This window comes from Nelusetta ayraudi, unplaced genomic scaffold (genome assembly GCF_046127955.1).
Source record: "Nelusetta ayraudi isolate G7.1 ecotype Tasmania unplaced genomic scaffold, CSIRO-AGI_Nayr_v1 ptg000002l, whole genome shotgun sequence".
Classification (NCBI taxonomy): Eukaryota; Metazoa; Chordata; class Actinopteri; order Tetraodontiformes; family Monacanthidae; genus Nelusetta; species Nelusetta ayraudi.
This window is the reverse complement of record NW_027466052.1, coordinates 5,078,179-5,093,469: the sequence shown is the minus strand read 5'-3', so window position 1 is coordinate 5,093,469 and position 15,291 is coordinate 5,078,179. Positions and strand designations below refer to the sequence as shown.

The window sequence follows — 15,291 nt, the reverse complement described above, 5'->3', positions numbered from 1 at the left end:
TGTATTGAACTGCGATGAGGACAAAGTTCCTGGCTTTCAGTGTGGTAAAACCTCAGCGCCACGAACACATTCATCATCAACTCGCTTTGAATGGTTTCGTACAACTGCCGAACAATTGGTTTCATTTATTCTCCAAGGTTTAATCGTAAATCCAATTCAAAGGCTGAAGTACCGTTTTTCTCATAAAAAATAAAAGCCCCCCAGCTCGTTTTTTTTGTATTATACATTTGTATTACAAAAAAAAGGGACAAAGGCCATCATTTTTCAAGTAAGTGCCACTGAGCGACTGCGACGAGAACCCCAACCGCCAAAAGTGACGGCCAGTTCCATTACATCATTTCAGCGTATTAGAGAAGGCTTAGAGCAGTAATTTCACTATTACAGCTGCCAGTCGTGACCTCCGTCGGCTTCAGAGGAGCCGAGACTCGGGGAGGAAACTGGCTCCAATAACACGGCGCAAAGTCACTGCCACAAGCCGAGCGCCCTGCCGCAAGGCGGCGGCCCCGCGGCACAAAGGAGCCTTTATCGGATGCAAAACTCTTCAAAGAAGCGTTTCAGGGGCAGAAACATCAGTTAATACTTGGGGAGAATTTTTTTTTTCCTTCCCCAGAGGTCACCATAGCAGCAGGTGAAATCAAAACAAAACCTTGGGAGGTTTACCCCAGAGCCGAGCAGGAGGGACTGAGAGGCTGATGCATACATGGCCATCACAAGAGCCTCCACTGGCCTCTGCTTAAAACCCCAAACTGTTTAAATTTCAAGGCTGAGACTCAACAATCCAGAGAGTTCTGCTGCGCCTTGTGTGCGGAGACGGTGCCATGGAAAAGTACAGCGTTGGGGAAAAAAAATATGATGCCTTGCTCTATTCTTGCAGGGCCCTAAACAGAGCGCATACAGTCAGGGGGCTCTTTAGATTCACAATGGACACCGGATGGATCTGCTCTTGGGGGGCAGGGGGGAGAGTCACAAAAAATACAGATTAGGTTTCAAAGTAACAGATTTCTGCCGATTGGAAAGGCCCGGCAAATTAAAATCGTGTTTGGTACATGGGAATTAAATTGGGTCAGTACTTTCCAGCAGTAAAGGCCAAATTTGAACTCATATAAACCTGAAAACGCTGACAAAGAACAGATCCTTTGTGACGAAACCCGACTACACAACGTTCTTTTACAAACCCAAACCGCACAGCTGCCAACCTCGTGGGAATATGCAAACTTGTGCAGGGACGTCATTTCTGTCCTAAACTTAGCGACGACGTTCACAATTCTAATGAGAATTAACCCAAGTAGCGGAGCAATTAACACGTGCATTTACCACATTTTACCACAAGTTCTTGGAGGTTATACAAAGACAGTGCAGTGCTGGAGCCACAACACAGGGGTTGTTATTCTGCAGAATAGACCCGGGGCAAGACAACTTCCGCTCTCTCCGGTGTCTCTCTGTGAAAGTGGCACAGCACTTTATTCTCAGCGGAGAGGAAGTTGGGAGAAACTTTATGATAAAACAGCTGTTAGTCCCCAGATGGGTGGCATACGCCTAAACAAATACCCACCAAAACACACAGACACACGCACTCCAGCAGGCTCGAGAGCTGCCAAGAGACACAGGCCAGGCGCAAGATGATGGCAGCCGGCTCGATTGAGCGGCGCTCACAATCCCCTCTCTGTGGCGAGGCTGGCCACCGCCTCCACCTCCTTCCTTTAGCACATGAAAAGTTCCTTTGACTGGATGAAGGCTGAGAAACTCAACGTGTGGTGTGGGGTAATTGAGACTTAATTTGGATCTAAAGATAAGGGGAAAGTCAGCCAAGGAAAAAAAGAAGAAGAAGAAAATTGACTACATAATTTAGATAACCAATACATCTGATCTACCAAGTCTGCACCGCAAATCAACAGGAATCAGCCTTTGGCCACGAAACAAACCTTCCAATTAAGAATATGGTCTTTGACTTTGTGTAATAATGTGGCAGCTGATCAATCAAGAAAGTACAAAATAGTGAAGGCACCAAATGCAAATCATTGTTGGTTACTTTTGTTTTGATCAGCTTCCTGCTGACTTTGCTCATCATCTCTGCCAGCAGGCATATAGTTTTAGTATCTACTAGTAATGGATTAAAAAAATGGATATTTTTTCCTTTCACTGACTGGGCAGGGTGCAAGGAACAACTTAGCAGAGTTTGGAGCTCATCCATACTACGACTCTTGCACAGAGCCAATTTGTGTGCAGCCTCTTGCCGTTGATGTCTCTGAATGCTTCTCTTCTGGGTTTATCTCTCTGCTTCTTTCAGTGGAATATATTAATCTTTCAAAAGTGGCAGGCAGGCTTGTCAGGTTGAGGCAACGTTGAGATAAAACCTCCGTTTTGAAATTGCGCTTTCAGTATTAAACCCCCCCCACCCTCCGACAAATCGTTCTGACTGGACTAAACTAAGAAATGTGAAAAAAAAAAACATCAAGATAGGATTCAACAGGTTGAACATTCAACAGGAAAAGCTCCATGTATGACACAGCTTCACACTCTTTGAGTCCAGGCTCGTCTGAGAAGCGCAGCTTGCATGTGTCATAATCCTGTGCAGCTGCCACCGCCGACAGAGGACGGCACGCCAGGAGGCTGGCAAAACCAAATCAGAAGAAGTTGTCCTGCTTAGCTGCATGCAGTACAAAAGATTCTTTGGGAATGGCCACCGAGGCACATGTAACATCGATAGTCCATCGTAGCGAAACACGTCAACATCTCGCTACTGCGTTTTTTTTTTTCAGTTGGCATCCAACGACTGGAAAATGTCCCGGTGCAACACGATCAACCATGGCTGCAATCAAGCGCAACATAAACAGCACGTACTGTAGAGAACAGAACAACCTCTTCCAGCGGTTGGGTGTGCGTTCATCAATGAATACCTCAGTTTTGTACAAACACTTCACATGCAAACGATCGGCCCACAGCGGCATTCTGCACGCATGTGGCCAAACCAGTGACCGTTGTTCTACAGATGCACGAAACCATCCTGGAGGCGGTAATGACTCTCACGTTACCAGACGCGGCTTTGTCCACAACAGCGCAAAGGCAAGAACGGACACGTCGACTCTTTTTGACATTTTGGCCGGGACTGGCCGGTCATTTCTTCGAATGCTTTGCCGGCACTGGCACAGCACGCGCTAGCTCCATGGAAACTGGGAAGGCCGTGTTTTCCCAGAGGTCATTAAGCCGGAGCATCATTCAATCATGGCAGAAGAGGGAAGCCTGCACTACGGCCAATTAGGACATTTTTGTCCCATTTCTCCGTTTTCAAACGGAAACGTGAAATCGAGCGTATCAAAGAAGTTTTCAGCTACCTCTATCTTATCCTTCCCCCTCGGGTTGCCATAAAGTCTTGAAGGAGTCATCACGCTGGGCAGCATTGACAACTTTACAGCCTTTTGACACCTTTAAACTTCATCTTCTTTTTCTTTTGTCTTTTTTTTTGAAGTCCCAGCTCGTTTCTCTTTCAGCTTTTATAGTTCTGACGCCAAAAAGGGGCCAGTAGACACAAAGAAGACACAAAGAGGCCATGTTGGAAAGGCACTGTCTCTCACATAGTCTTTATTCGCAGCAGGAACACCTTGATGTGAGCTGCGTTTGGTAAACCCAGCCATCACAACAGTCGACGGGCAGCCTTTTAAAGTGGCTCTGGACACCTTTTCACCTCTGTTTCACTGCGTTAAATGAAAGGCTTTTCCAGAGTATCCTGGGAAGCAGGGTCTCCCAGCCCGGAGGAGGAAAAAAATGCTCTGGTATTACAAGAATTCCCAAGAGGCAACAAACTGTTTTGGCTCAATCTGGCAGTTCTGACAATAACTGGAGAAACACTGCGGCTGGTGAATGCAGAGTTAAGCACCAAGTTCATTGACACTCGTGTTAAAGGACACAAAACCATCTCTTTATCCCAACCTATTATTATTTTATACCTACTATATTATTAGGAATTCAGGAGGTAATTGACTGAGTTATTTCCTCCCCACACTAAAGCTGCTACATTAATACAGAATAATATTCTTGGGGGGAAAAAATTGCAATGATGCAGACAAATTCTACCGCCGTGCAGCTGTAGCTCCAACACCAGAACACATAAAGACACAGGGAAGGTTCGGGCTCATTTCACAGAAACAATATTCCGCCCACCGACCACCCCCAACCCCCCCCCCCCCAAAAAAAAATACACGTCAGTGAGGTGGCACAAAAATCCACAAAAAGCAGATGGTCTGTTCAGTTCAAATCTCTTGATTCACTTAAAGCAACATAAAAATGCTTAAGAAATGGAAACGGGTGTACTGAGAGCAACTAGCGCGTCTGAAAACAAAAACAAAATCCAGGAAATGCATGAATTGATTGAAGATACTTATATGCACTTCCCTACAAGAGAAAAGGAGGAGTTATATTTCCCTAAATGGTTGGAAGCAGCCTCTCACCCCAGTGGAGGCAGTCTGAGGGCGGCGGCAGAAGCCGATGACTCGTCCCTGATCAGCGCCGGCCTCCTTTTTTTTAGCGCCGTCTTCTACACCGTGACCCCCTTGGCTTGTTTCCACTGAAAACAGCCGCGCCTTAGCTGCCAAGAGAAAGCGGCCTCTGTACGCGTCTCCAGCACACAGAGAGGTTTGCAAAGTCAGTCAGAAAAAAAAAAGAAGTTTAAATCGGCATGTGGAGGAAAACTCGGACGCACGCGCTGGAAGAGAATACGAGGTCCGATCTGAGGTGCGGGCCTTGAAAATGCAGGGTGACGATATGGTGCACGAGACTGCCATGCGTTGGCGCCATGGATGTATTACAAGAACTGGATACCGGACTGGCAATATGGCGGTGTGCCGATTTTTCCCAGTGGCCACTCGAGGTACTGCAGCAAAAAATCCTATGGGCCCAAAAGCCATTTTTCCCGCAAATAGACGGCTATTCAAAAATAAACACCTTTAAACGGCTCACATGACTTTGACCTAAAACGTGATTCGTAGCAAATCTTTCTATTGTAGATTTTTCAGTTATGTTCTTTTTTGTCATTTAAAAAAATGATAAAGGCCAGAAAATCCCCAGAAAAGAGTTTATTCCCAGTATGACGTCACAACGTCGTACGTGCTGTGTCTCAGCTCGTTCTGACTGGCTGCATCCTGACATTTCTGTAAGTGACATTCTCCAGAATCATTGCGATCGGCCAAATAGATCATGCGAGCTACAGAAGCATGATGGGAAGTGACACTACAGCGCATGCTCTCTGGGCCGATTAAAGTGGAAGTCAAAAACTTTTTCAGTGTATGCACTGGGTGAGCAACTTCATTGAAATCAATGGGCCACCATCTTGGACTCTGGAGGGCTGGTTGGCGCTGGACCGACAGCTAGGAGATGCTAATGACTAGGCGATTGGCTTCGACCATCGCCGGAACAAAAAAAAGGGGGGCAGTTTCGCAGATGATGCGGCGACTATTAGCAGATTATTGATCCACCCCTCTGCCTGCCAATTATGTGGGACCAAGTGCTGTGACAGTCAGGGCACATTACTTCAATAATCACCCTCATCTTCAGACGCCCACAAAGCACGCAGTGATTTAGCCGTGCGTAAAAAAAATAAATAAAAAAAAACTAGCTGCGATAAACGCCAGTGATTTCCGCCTTTTTCTTAGATGAGAACAAACATATCCCCTAGCATGGAGGGTGGGGGGGCGGCCGGTATGGGAGGGGTTTCCATTAGAGACGCAGACGAACTGAATGCAATTATCCATCTCTGGCTTGATGGAGGTCATCGGTCCTTTATGAGGGGAACAAACAAACGATAAACAGAAAAGTCTGCCCGCCGCTGGCAGCCGATGAGTTCCCGCACCAAGAAAATAGTCCAGTTTGTTTTCTGAACCCAACTTCCTGCTTCCTCTCACTGCAACACAGGACATTTATTTATTTGTGGCTCCCTGTTGAGGCTCGTCGGTCACCAGGGGACGGACGCGGTCGCAGGGCAACGCATCGGACACGTTGCCCGCACTTCCCGTATCCGTGCCCGCAAACCACGTCAAAGGAGGAGCCAGGTTCCGTGTGTGGTAAACGCTGGACCACCAGGGCTTTCCCCAGAAACAACAGCAGCGCAAAGGTAGTAGATTTTAGGCATTCTAAGCAGCAGAATCCACAAGTAAAGACCTGAACCTGCGTGCGAGAGAAAAAAAAAAGCGGTTGTTCGTAAGGCCTGGGCAGTGTTGCAGCCGAGGTGGTCCGTGAGCAGGAGAGGAAAGGAGAAAAAATCTGGGTGAGGGGGTCTGAGAGAAGAGGGGATTGCCAAATGTTTACACATTTCAGCGAGTTATTTGCATTGTCCGCTGGGAGACTATCAGCACACAACTCCCTCCCTGCAGGATTAGAAAGATAAGATAAAGCCTGAATGGATTTTACACTCCCCTAACAGCTGAGTGTTTACAAAAGCACAACTTTCCGAGGCATTTCTGATCAATCTCCGCCGACCGAAGAGCGGCAGAGCAGGAAGTGGCGAAAAAAAAAAAGAAGAAAAAAAGCGGCAGCGTCGCCACTCAACTTTCGCAAAGTGTGACCAAAGTCTGTGTCGCCGCCAGAAAGAAACCCACTAAAGAGAGTCTTGAAGTTCTGGCTGCCACTCTGCTCACTTTGATAACGATGAGTCTTGGTCACAGTGCGGACCTCAGAGAAATGTGTTTTGAATAAACAGATATTTTCAGAGAAGGGGACCCCACAATTAGTAATTTGAAACTCTCTCGGCGTGTGGGTCCCAGTCCAATTCTCTGGAATCAATCAGAGGTCCCAGAGGAACTCCCTGGTCCCCTTAATCTCCTGGTTTTATTACTTTCCAGACAGTCGGCCTGTTCCACCCTACCCCCATCTCCCTCTTTTGTACTGATCTCCAGCAAAGCCAAGGAGGGGCTTTTTTTCTCTCTCTCGCTCTCTCTCCCTCGCTCTCTCCCCCTTTCTATCTACCCTTCCGCCACTGCAGAGCGCTTTTCATGCAGGAGAGGCTCTTTCATCAGGCTCCACACGCAAAAGAACCAAACAGCCAGCTCGGGCCCTGTCACTCCAAGGCTTCTTTGCATATTCAAATTCTTGTATAGAATCGGCAACACATTTCTAAAAAGGTGCATTAAAAAGGTGAATGGAGAGGTTCGGGGGGGGGTTTGGACACCAAGGCCAGGCTGCTTTGCATTTCGCAAGTATGACGGTGGCAAGGAAACTGGGCCATGCCACACTTACACTGTCACTTTTTTCACTCCCCACTTTCCCATGTTTTGATAGTGTCTCCGCAACTTCAACGATAAAGATGCCACTGTCACGATCTGGGATGTGATAAGGGTTTAAGCCGTGAACCGGCTCCGGTGCCTGCTGGGGAAGACACAGCTCTCTCCATCACACACACACACACACACACACACACACACACACACACACACACACACACACACACACACACACACACACACACACACACACAGCTTGTTTTTTTTTTCTTCCTTCATACTGATTGTGCCGACGTCCCCCCTTCCCTGCTATCGGTGGGATTTGCCACCACCAGTTGAAATGCATCACAGAGCAAGCTGCAACCTGCACAGCAGAGCCCTCGTCGCCCTCGCCACCAACAACAACAATAATTTACAGGGGGGGGAAACAATTAGCAGAGGCAAATGAACAGCACAGGTTTTTGCCATCAACCAAACGAATGTTGACGCAAAGGTAATGAGATGTCTGCTTAGAGTGATGGAGCTTGCTCATTGGCGGACAGTAAATGAGTCCCTGCACATTGGATTTCTGTACACCTCCACCTCCAGGTTCCCTGCATTCCTGGCATTTTGTGGCCGGACCACACATCAGAGGGTGATGCCGACCGTGGACACGTGTGTTGTTTGTCATTTGAAAAAGGAGGAAGAAGAAGAAGAAAAAGGAGGAAGAAGAAGAAGAAGAAGAAGAAGAAGAAGAAGAAGAAATGTGAGCAAAGCAAACAGTGTGGTGGGATGGGAAAATGGGGGGAAAGGGAGTAAAACCCGGCAGCACCTTCTCGCAGGACAAAAGGAAGGTGTGTGAGTGTAAGCGCGTGCGGCTTCACGCGCCCGTCAGGGGCTGCGTTGGGTGTAAAATATTGTACCACACGACAACCTAACCTACTTTTATCTATAAGTTAAGGGGACGAGGAAGCAAGGGGGACGTGTTGCCCCTCCTGGCACCATTTCTCAGAGTCAACAGCTGCGCTTCTCGCGCCCCTCTGGTTGGTTTGTCTTTTTGGGGGGTAGGGGGAAAATTCTTCCGAGCAAGGTGTGCGAAAAAATGCTGACGACCGACAGCGAGAAAAGCAGCCGGTTAGCGGGTGCAAAAATGGGGAAAAGAAAAGAGCATTTACCTTTGTCGACATGCTTGGCCGCCGTGTGTTCCGTGAAGAATAAGGTGAGAAAGAGGAGAGTGAGGAGCGACAGAGCTCCCCGCTCGGCCATCACTTTTACAAATAAATCTCTGCAGGCTTCAGGAACCCCGGTGAAGCTACCGAGAACGCCAAATCCCTAGGGGAAAAAAAATAATGAACAAAAATCCACCCTGGTGCCACCTCCTCCTGAAAACGCAGGGGTGCAAACAATCAAAAAAAAAAAAAAAAAGTTCAAAGTCCTAAAATGTGAAGAAACATCTGGCAGCAGGTACGCTTAAAGTGGCAGTCGGGCAAAACATGTAGCTGGAGAGAAAGCGAGTCGCAGGTTGGAGGGAGAGTTTTTCTTTCCCCCCTCAACTTGTTCGAGCCGGAGGTCGGCAGGAGGAGAGGGTAAGGAGGGGAGGGGGGAGAAAAAAAACGCCGAAATCAATCCATTGCCACGGAGGCGCAGCGCATGGAGCAAAAACACTTGTGTGCGACGCCAACACCGACGCGTCGACTTTACTCCTCCGGAAAATGTGGCCGGCGCGTAAAACAAAAACTACTACTACAAAAAAAGACGTAGTAAAAAAAAAAAATCACCACGGGGATCAGTTCGGGGGGAAAAGATAAGCTCCGAACAGAAGCAGAAATCTCCGCCGCGGCCAGCTCGTTGCTCACAGTCGTCGGGACGTAAGAGGAGCAGCGTGCCGAAGGGCTGGATCTCCGTCCACCGGCTCCCCGGAAAACAGGGTGTGGAGTCACACGGAAGTTTGGATCGCGGCTGCCTGACTGTGTGCGCAGGCAACAACTAAAATACGGTGTGGCTTGTCTGACGAGCGACCGCCCAACAGTTTAAAATACAAACAAGTCTACAGGTGTGATCATTACTATCGAGCTTTTCATAGTGTTTAGCGCACACCTGATTCCGCACCGGTCGGACAAGTAGCTTCAGAGAGCAACACCGGAAATCAGGTCTGATACACGTAATTTGTTCTTAAACCGTCTGTTTGTTTGTTTGTTTTTTTTGTTTTTTTTTTTTATGTTTTACGGGAATATAGAAACAATAAAGGTCCTAAACTTAGTAGTAAGCTAACCTCAGTTTTCTAACAAACTTTTTTTTTGTTCTCTTTTGAAAAACAAAGACACAATTTTCATCACAGTGTTTATCTTTTCACAGCGTTTAGCTGTGAGAGCTAGTACTGACACACGTCCTACAACAAAAACCATGTGTCCATGTTTTCCTGAGGCCATGAACTGTTGTCGGTAAAACTGAGGACTTCCAAGGAGTTTCACCTTTTGTTAACCGAGTCAAGTCAAGCTCAACTATCTTTACTAAGTACAAAACCTACACAGTACAAAAAGCCACAAATTCATCGTGCTTTTAGTCATACATAAATAACAGCCACATTTACTCCATCTGTCTGGAGAACGACCATCAATGGGGAAATTGTCAGTTAAATAAGAACTTTTCATCTAACCCAACTGCCTAGGTTTGTTTCAGTTCATGTATAAAATAATAGTGATGTATAAAATAACTGGATTGCAGACTGACAAAAAATTGCTGGCTTTTAAAGCAAAAATTCAATTTCCAGAAAAAAAACAGTGTATCGACCCCTTAAAAGCAGCATTGTCTCTTATTTACAGGATTCTCTTGGTTGTTATTTTATGTCATAAATCACTGGCCATAAAAGCAGATGTCACACTGTGTTTAGGTAATAAAAATGTGGATATACCAATTGTAGGTGATTTAGGCTCCAGTGGGACTTTTCCATGGTTCTCTGGAGGACCAGCCTGTGATGAATCATTTTTACCATTTACGGGCCTAATTCTGTCAGGGCACAGCTCTCATGCAGTAAATTCAGCACAGGAAGCAAGGACACATTCATGTCCGCTCTTTTCCTAAATTATGTGAGGAGAGCAGCTTTTCCTGTTTGGACAATTGTTCACAAAAACCCAAACAGACAAAAAAAAAAAAGGCAACGAAGCTGATTCAGCAGCCACAAGGTTTTGGGAAATGAGCAAATAGAGTTATGTCTCCACAATTTCAGATCAAGTAACTGAAAATAAGAAAAATGTATTGCTATTGGACATAGAGCATATATTGAGGACAAACCCTTTAAAAAGTAGATGAGACATGGTCTGCATCAACATCATTTCCCTTCTAAGAGTCCTTGTTGTTTTACAGAAACCAAGTTATTGTTCTTTATAAGTGTCATAATTCCGTAGGCCAAATGATAAAATGGTTCTGCGTCTTCCCCAGTATCAATTAAAATCGTAATAATGGATAAGAAAAGAATGGATATTAAAAAAAAAAAAAGTGAAGGGCCGTCCTGAACCCGAACATTACTCAAGAGAACGAAACAGCTCCCCCCACTGGTTAGAGAAGTCTATGACATATGAGTCTTAATATTACCCCCCCACCCCCGAGGCGTTTACTCAAACTCATTTTGTTTGGAGTATCTAGCTGTTGTGGACTCATTTAAATTGTCAAACAATACTTTTAATTAATGATACCAAGGCTCTGTTTCACTGATTACACGGTGTGCCTTGAAGCTCACCTTTGGGACCAACAGTTTCTTCTTTTGAACATATGTCATAATATTTGTCAGCTCTTTGTTAATATCGTTAAGTCTCACGGGGAAACATACTTTCCCCACTTGTTTGTTTATCTCCTGAACAAAGTCATTTCCAAATCTCTTTTCACCAAGCTCTTGCAAAACTTACAAGAGCATTTTAGGCTTTGAACATGCTTCAAGAAAATAAAGGTACATCTAAACACAGTTCCACACAACAGCATTAAGACACATGGCATGTTACAGTATGCATTCCTTCTGGTTGGTAAAAGGCAGCAGATAAGCTATTGATGTATGACTAAACACTGAGAGTCTGCGATATATGAAAATAATAATATTTATAATACAAAAAAAACAACTTTCCACAGCATGGAGCAGTGAACTATGGGAAAATATTTGTCCAGATTAAAAATACTGGCTGGATTTTCATCCAACGTAAAATAAATATTCACCACACGAATCAACAGCAACAGTAGTTAAAGAAATCGTCATTCGATTTTTTTTTTTGCTTGCAAAAACACACAAATCCAATTAAAAGAAAATCAGTTTCACTAAATTGCTTTTATCCCTTACACATTTAACAACTAACTCATTAAATTTCGTACAAATACTTAATTTATAAGTAATATTGCTATTTTATTGTAACAAAGAGAATGATAACATCAGCTATTTTGCTGGAATGATCGACGATGTGGATTACTTGTGGTGGCATGGAGTTGAGCATAATCCCTACATGATCCTGATCTTATTTAGAAGCAGATTAAGAGGCATGAGGTTTAGTTTATGGTAGAGCCCGATGAACGCCTTCAGTTTGGCATTTGGTGCCTCCCGGGGATTATTTCCACTCTGAATGAAATATCCCCTTCAACTCACTATAAGCCAAAGTTCAGCCCTCTTATAGATTTAGGGGTCTGACTGAAGCTGCAAACCACCAGTAAACAAAAGCATGTGGCCGGTTGCTCTTTCTAATGTTTCTACGCTGCGAAATTAACCACGACTCTCAGGAAAAGAGATTAAAGGAAACAAATGATGAATTTATATTTCACTGGCTGACAATTCAGGCCTAACTCTGTTACATAGAGATTGGATGAGCATAAAGCTTCTAAATAAAGTCTAGACAGCAATAAAACACAAATGAAAACACAACACCTGATTTAGTTGGTCTAGATTTTATCAACCAATATTTATCAACAGAGACATAACATTTTCCCCTTTATTTATTTATTTTAGAATTGTGACCTCCTGCCAACACCTCCCAACACTATACCCAAATTCATTGTTCTCACCGTATGATCATACACCATTTTTTTACATGCACATGTTGAAAGTAATTGGAGGGAAATGTAAAAGCAAGATGAAAATCATGAACAAATGTATCCACCTTGCAGTAAATATTATCACAACTCACACTAAAGTGTTAATTCTATTGTGTTATCCATGCCGTCCACAGTTGTAACACAACAGCACAGCCAGACAGTCTCACCACACGCAGTCAGACAACATAGATTAACTAAATAGATAGAGTAGGCAGATTTGTGGTGATGTTGCCTGGAGGTTGTAATAATGCCAAAGAAATAGGAAGTCATTTCAACCCCAAACCAGCGGCTATGTTTTCTCCAATCTGACACCTCTGACCGACACGCACGGCTGTGCGTGCATACGTGTGTGTGCAAAAATGTATTTGCCCGTGGAGACAAACAGCTGCTGTGTACACCTGGTCCAAACCCAGGCCTCAGAGCGGCCGCCTGGCCTCATGGAGCGTTTGCACAGCACAGGAGCTTGCGGCAGGCGTGCACTCGCAGGTTCCCATCTAGCTTGGGCAAATTTTTAGAGTCCGGCACAGTTCCCCTTACACATCAAAATTTTTTGTATTTTGCCCTGACGTCCCCTTTCTAATTACCTCTCACTGTGAAGGTGAAATATACCAGTACCCACTGGCGCCCACTGAAACCAGTGACTTGACTGGCGTTAGTAATGATGGAGAGGAGAGACTAGGAAGACGATATAGACAAGTAGAAAGTAGAGTCATGCTCACACTCCCACAAAAACTGGGATCTATAATCCTTTGTTCTGACTTAAACTCATGTGATGCTGCAGATGAACAAACAAGGGACTTTGTGTACATTTTAAGAACATTCCTATAATGTACACTTTCAGACAAAATAAAATCATATTTGATATTTTTTAATTGTTCTCCAACTTGCTAAAGTTTGAAACTTACCTTAAGTGTGATTAAAAGGTATAAGAGCTGCCACTGTCAATCTTTATATTATCTGTTTGTTTGTTTTCTTCAAATATGACTTTTTTTTCTCTCCAGGGAAGATACAAATATGTCTACAGAGTATAATAAGAGAAACAGGAGGGAGCAAACATGGCAGCACTGTGTAAAGTGACAAAAATGAATGTGCAGCGGAAGCGACAAGAAGCTGTATGTTGCGTGATTTCTCACCAAGGATGTCCAAACCTGCTGGTGTACAACCATTTTCAAATAAGCATCACCGCACTGAAAGGGTACACTGGTGTGTTGCCATTCCATTAGATTGATGATAATGAAATATGATGATGACATAATATGTATAATGGGCAAAAGGGCGGTTTGAAATATCTCCCCCGTGTGAAATGGAGCCAAGAGAGAGGAAACGACATGAACACTAACACGAGTTTGAAGCAGCGCATGAAATGTCACATTCTGTCAGCTGCGTCTCTGCTGGACGTCTGACTCATGTCACTTTGACGTTTTCTTCAAGCGACGTGAGCCGCTCAACAGGTGCATTCGTGCGATACCGCCAAATTACTCCGAGGTGGTCGGGACGAGCCGGACGCTTCCATACCGCGAAAATCCATAAACCTCGACACCACAACTGTGTTGTTGAGATAAACAGAAGTGTTGGAGTTCACCAGCAGGTCGACACACCTACATCCGACTGCACAAGCAGCACCTGTTACCAATATATGTTGCTTTACATCAAACTACTGTCTCACGAAAAAAAACAAAAACAAACCTGACATTTTTCTGCAGCCTTGCGCTCCCCTCCAAGGGTGTTTTTGGAACAAAACAGCTGACTTTGTGGTTAATGCACTTATTGTACACGTTTTTGCTTTGAAGACATCAAACACTTCGAGAAAGCCCCCAACAACAAACTTTTGTGTGTCAAACGGACTGTGCAGATGGAATTAATGCAGCTTTAATTGGTTTATTTCCCCCCCCCTTTACTCTTTCATATTGGTTGATTGAATTACTCCAGAGGAAGAGCATGTGAATCTGGAAATTTTTTTTCTTTGTTTTTGTTGCGAAATGACTCTACTACGCCTTAAAGGTTAGCCGGTGGCGGCGGCGCACAGGTGTGCTTAAATGTCAGCGGCTTCTAATGAAGGAGAACAGAATCTCAGCCACCCGAGCCATTACGGCTGACAGACCTCGGTCGACTCACGCTGCTCGGCCCCGCAGTTCACAATCCTGCACTTCTGGCCCATTTTCCCGGCCAGGCGTGAGTGATCGTATCTCTGCTTCATTTGCCGAAACAGGAGACTCGGCGCTCTGGCACAATGCTCCAAAGTGAAAAGGCATTTATGGGAGGTTATTAGGCTGAAAGAAGGTGTAATTTGTCAAAAGGGCCATGTCAAATGGATTGGACGGCGGTGGACGGAGCGGCCTCGAGAGCCCCCTCCGCCCACCATTTTCCCCTCTTTTCCTTCTGTTCCACTCCATCTTGTGAGGACTTCATTCCCGGCAGGAGCCTGTTCCTTTCGAGGCGTCGTGCTGCCGGCACTTCAAAATGCATGCTGCATACCCTTCCTTGAGTTGTAGCCACGGAAATGTGTTTGAACGGGCCGACTGCAAAGGCACACACACAACGCCTTTCATTCCCTGTATCATCAGTAATTTTTTATCTTGTGTGTGTGTGTGTGTGTGTGTTAAAACCCCATTGATTGGGTCCAGTACACGATAGGCAACGGTAATTGTGACACAGAGGAATGGAGCCTGTAGATCCAGTGAAAAAAGGATGAGCTGTACAAGCTCTTCACAGCCTTTGTGCGCAGATCCAATCCATTCTGCAAGGCCAGATGGGGATGGTTTGTTTTATGCTGCTGCCCTGTACGGATGGCTCTCTATCGCTGGTAATGAGCACCATCGAGATGAGGTGAAGCCACTTAAGGGCCCGTCTGGGCAACACATGCAGCCTTCCCAAGACGCACGACCACAAGGCTGCCTTCCTTCTGGCTCACCTCCCACCTTCGTCCCTCTGCAGACCCCGGTGCTCGCGGTTGAGGGCCCTTATCCTGCCAGAAGGGGCCGACTGTTGTTGTTGGGATTGCCAGGGCCACTTACCGGGACTCCTTCAATCAACGGGG

The 15,291-nt window shown here is 45.4% G+C and overlaps 1 protein-coding gene across 1 annotated transcript in view; it reads right to left on the bottom strand.

The window, feature by feature from the left end:
• Positions 1-9,128, bottom strand: part of neo1a (neogenin 1a) — a 150,732-nt gene extending 141,604 nt beyond the window's left edge. Inside the window, exon 1 of the mRNA XM_076025287.1 lies at positions 8,363-9,128. Coding sequence (XP_075881402.1) covers positions 8,363-8,453 — 91 coding nt within the window. The 5' untranslated portion in view covers positions 8,454-9,128. The remainder of the gene's footprint in view (positions 1-8,362) is intronic.
• Between the last annotated feature and the right edge of the window lie 6,163 nt (positions 9,129-15,291).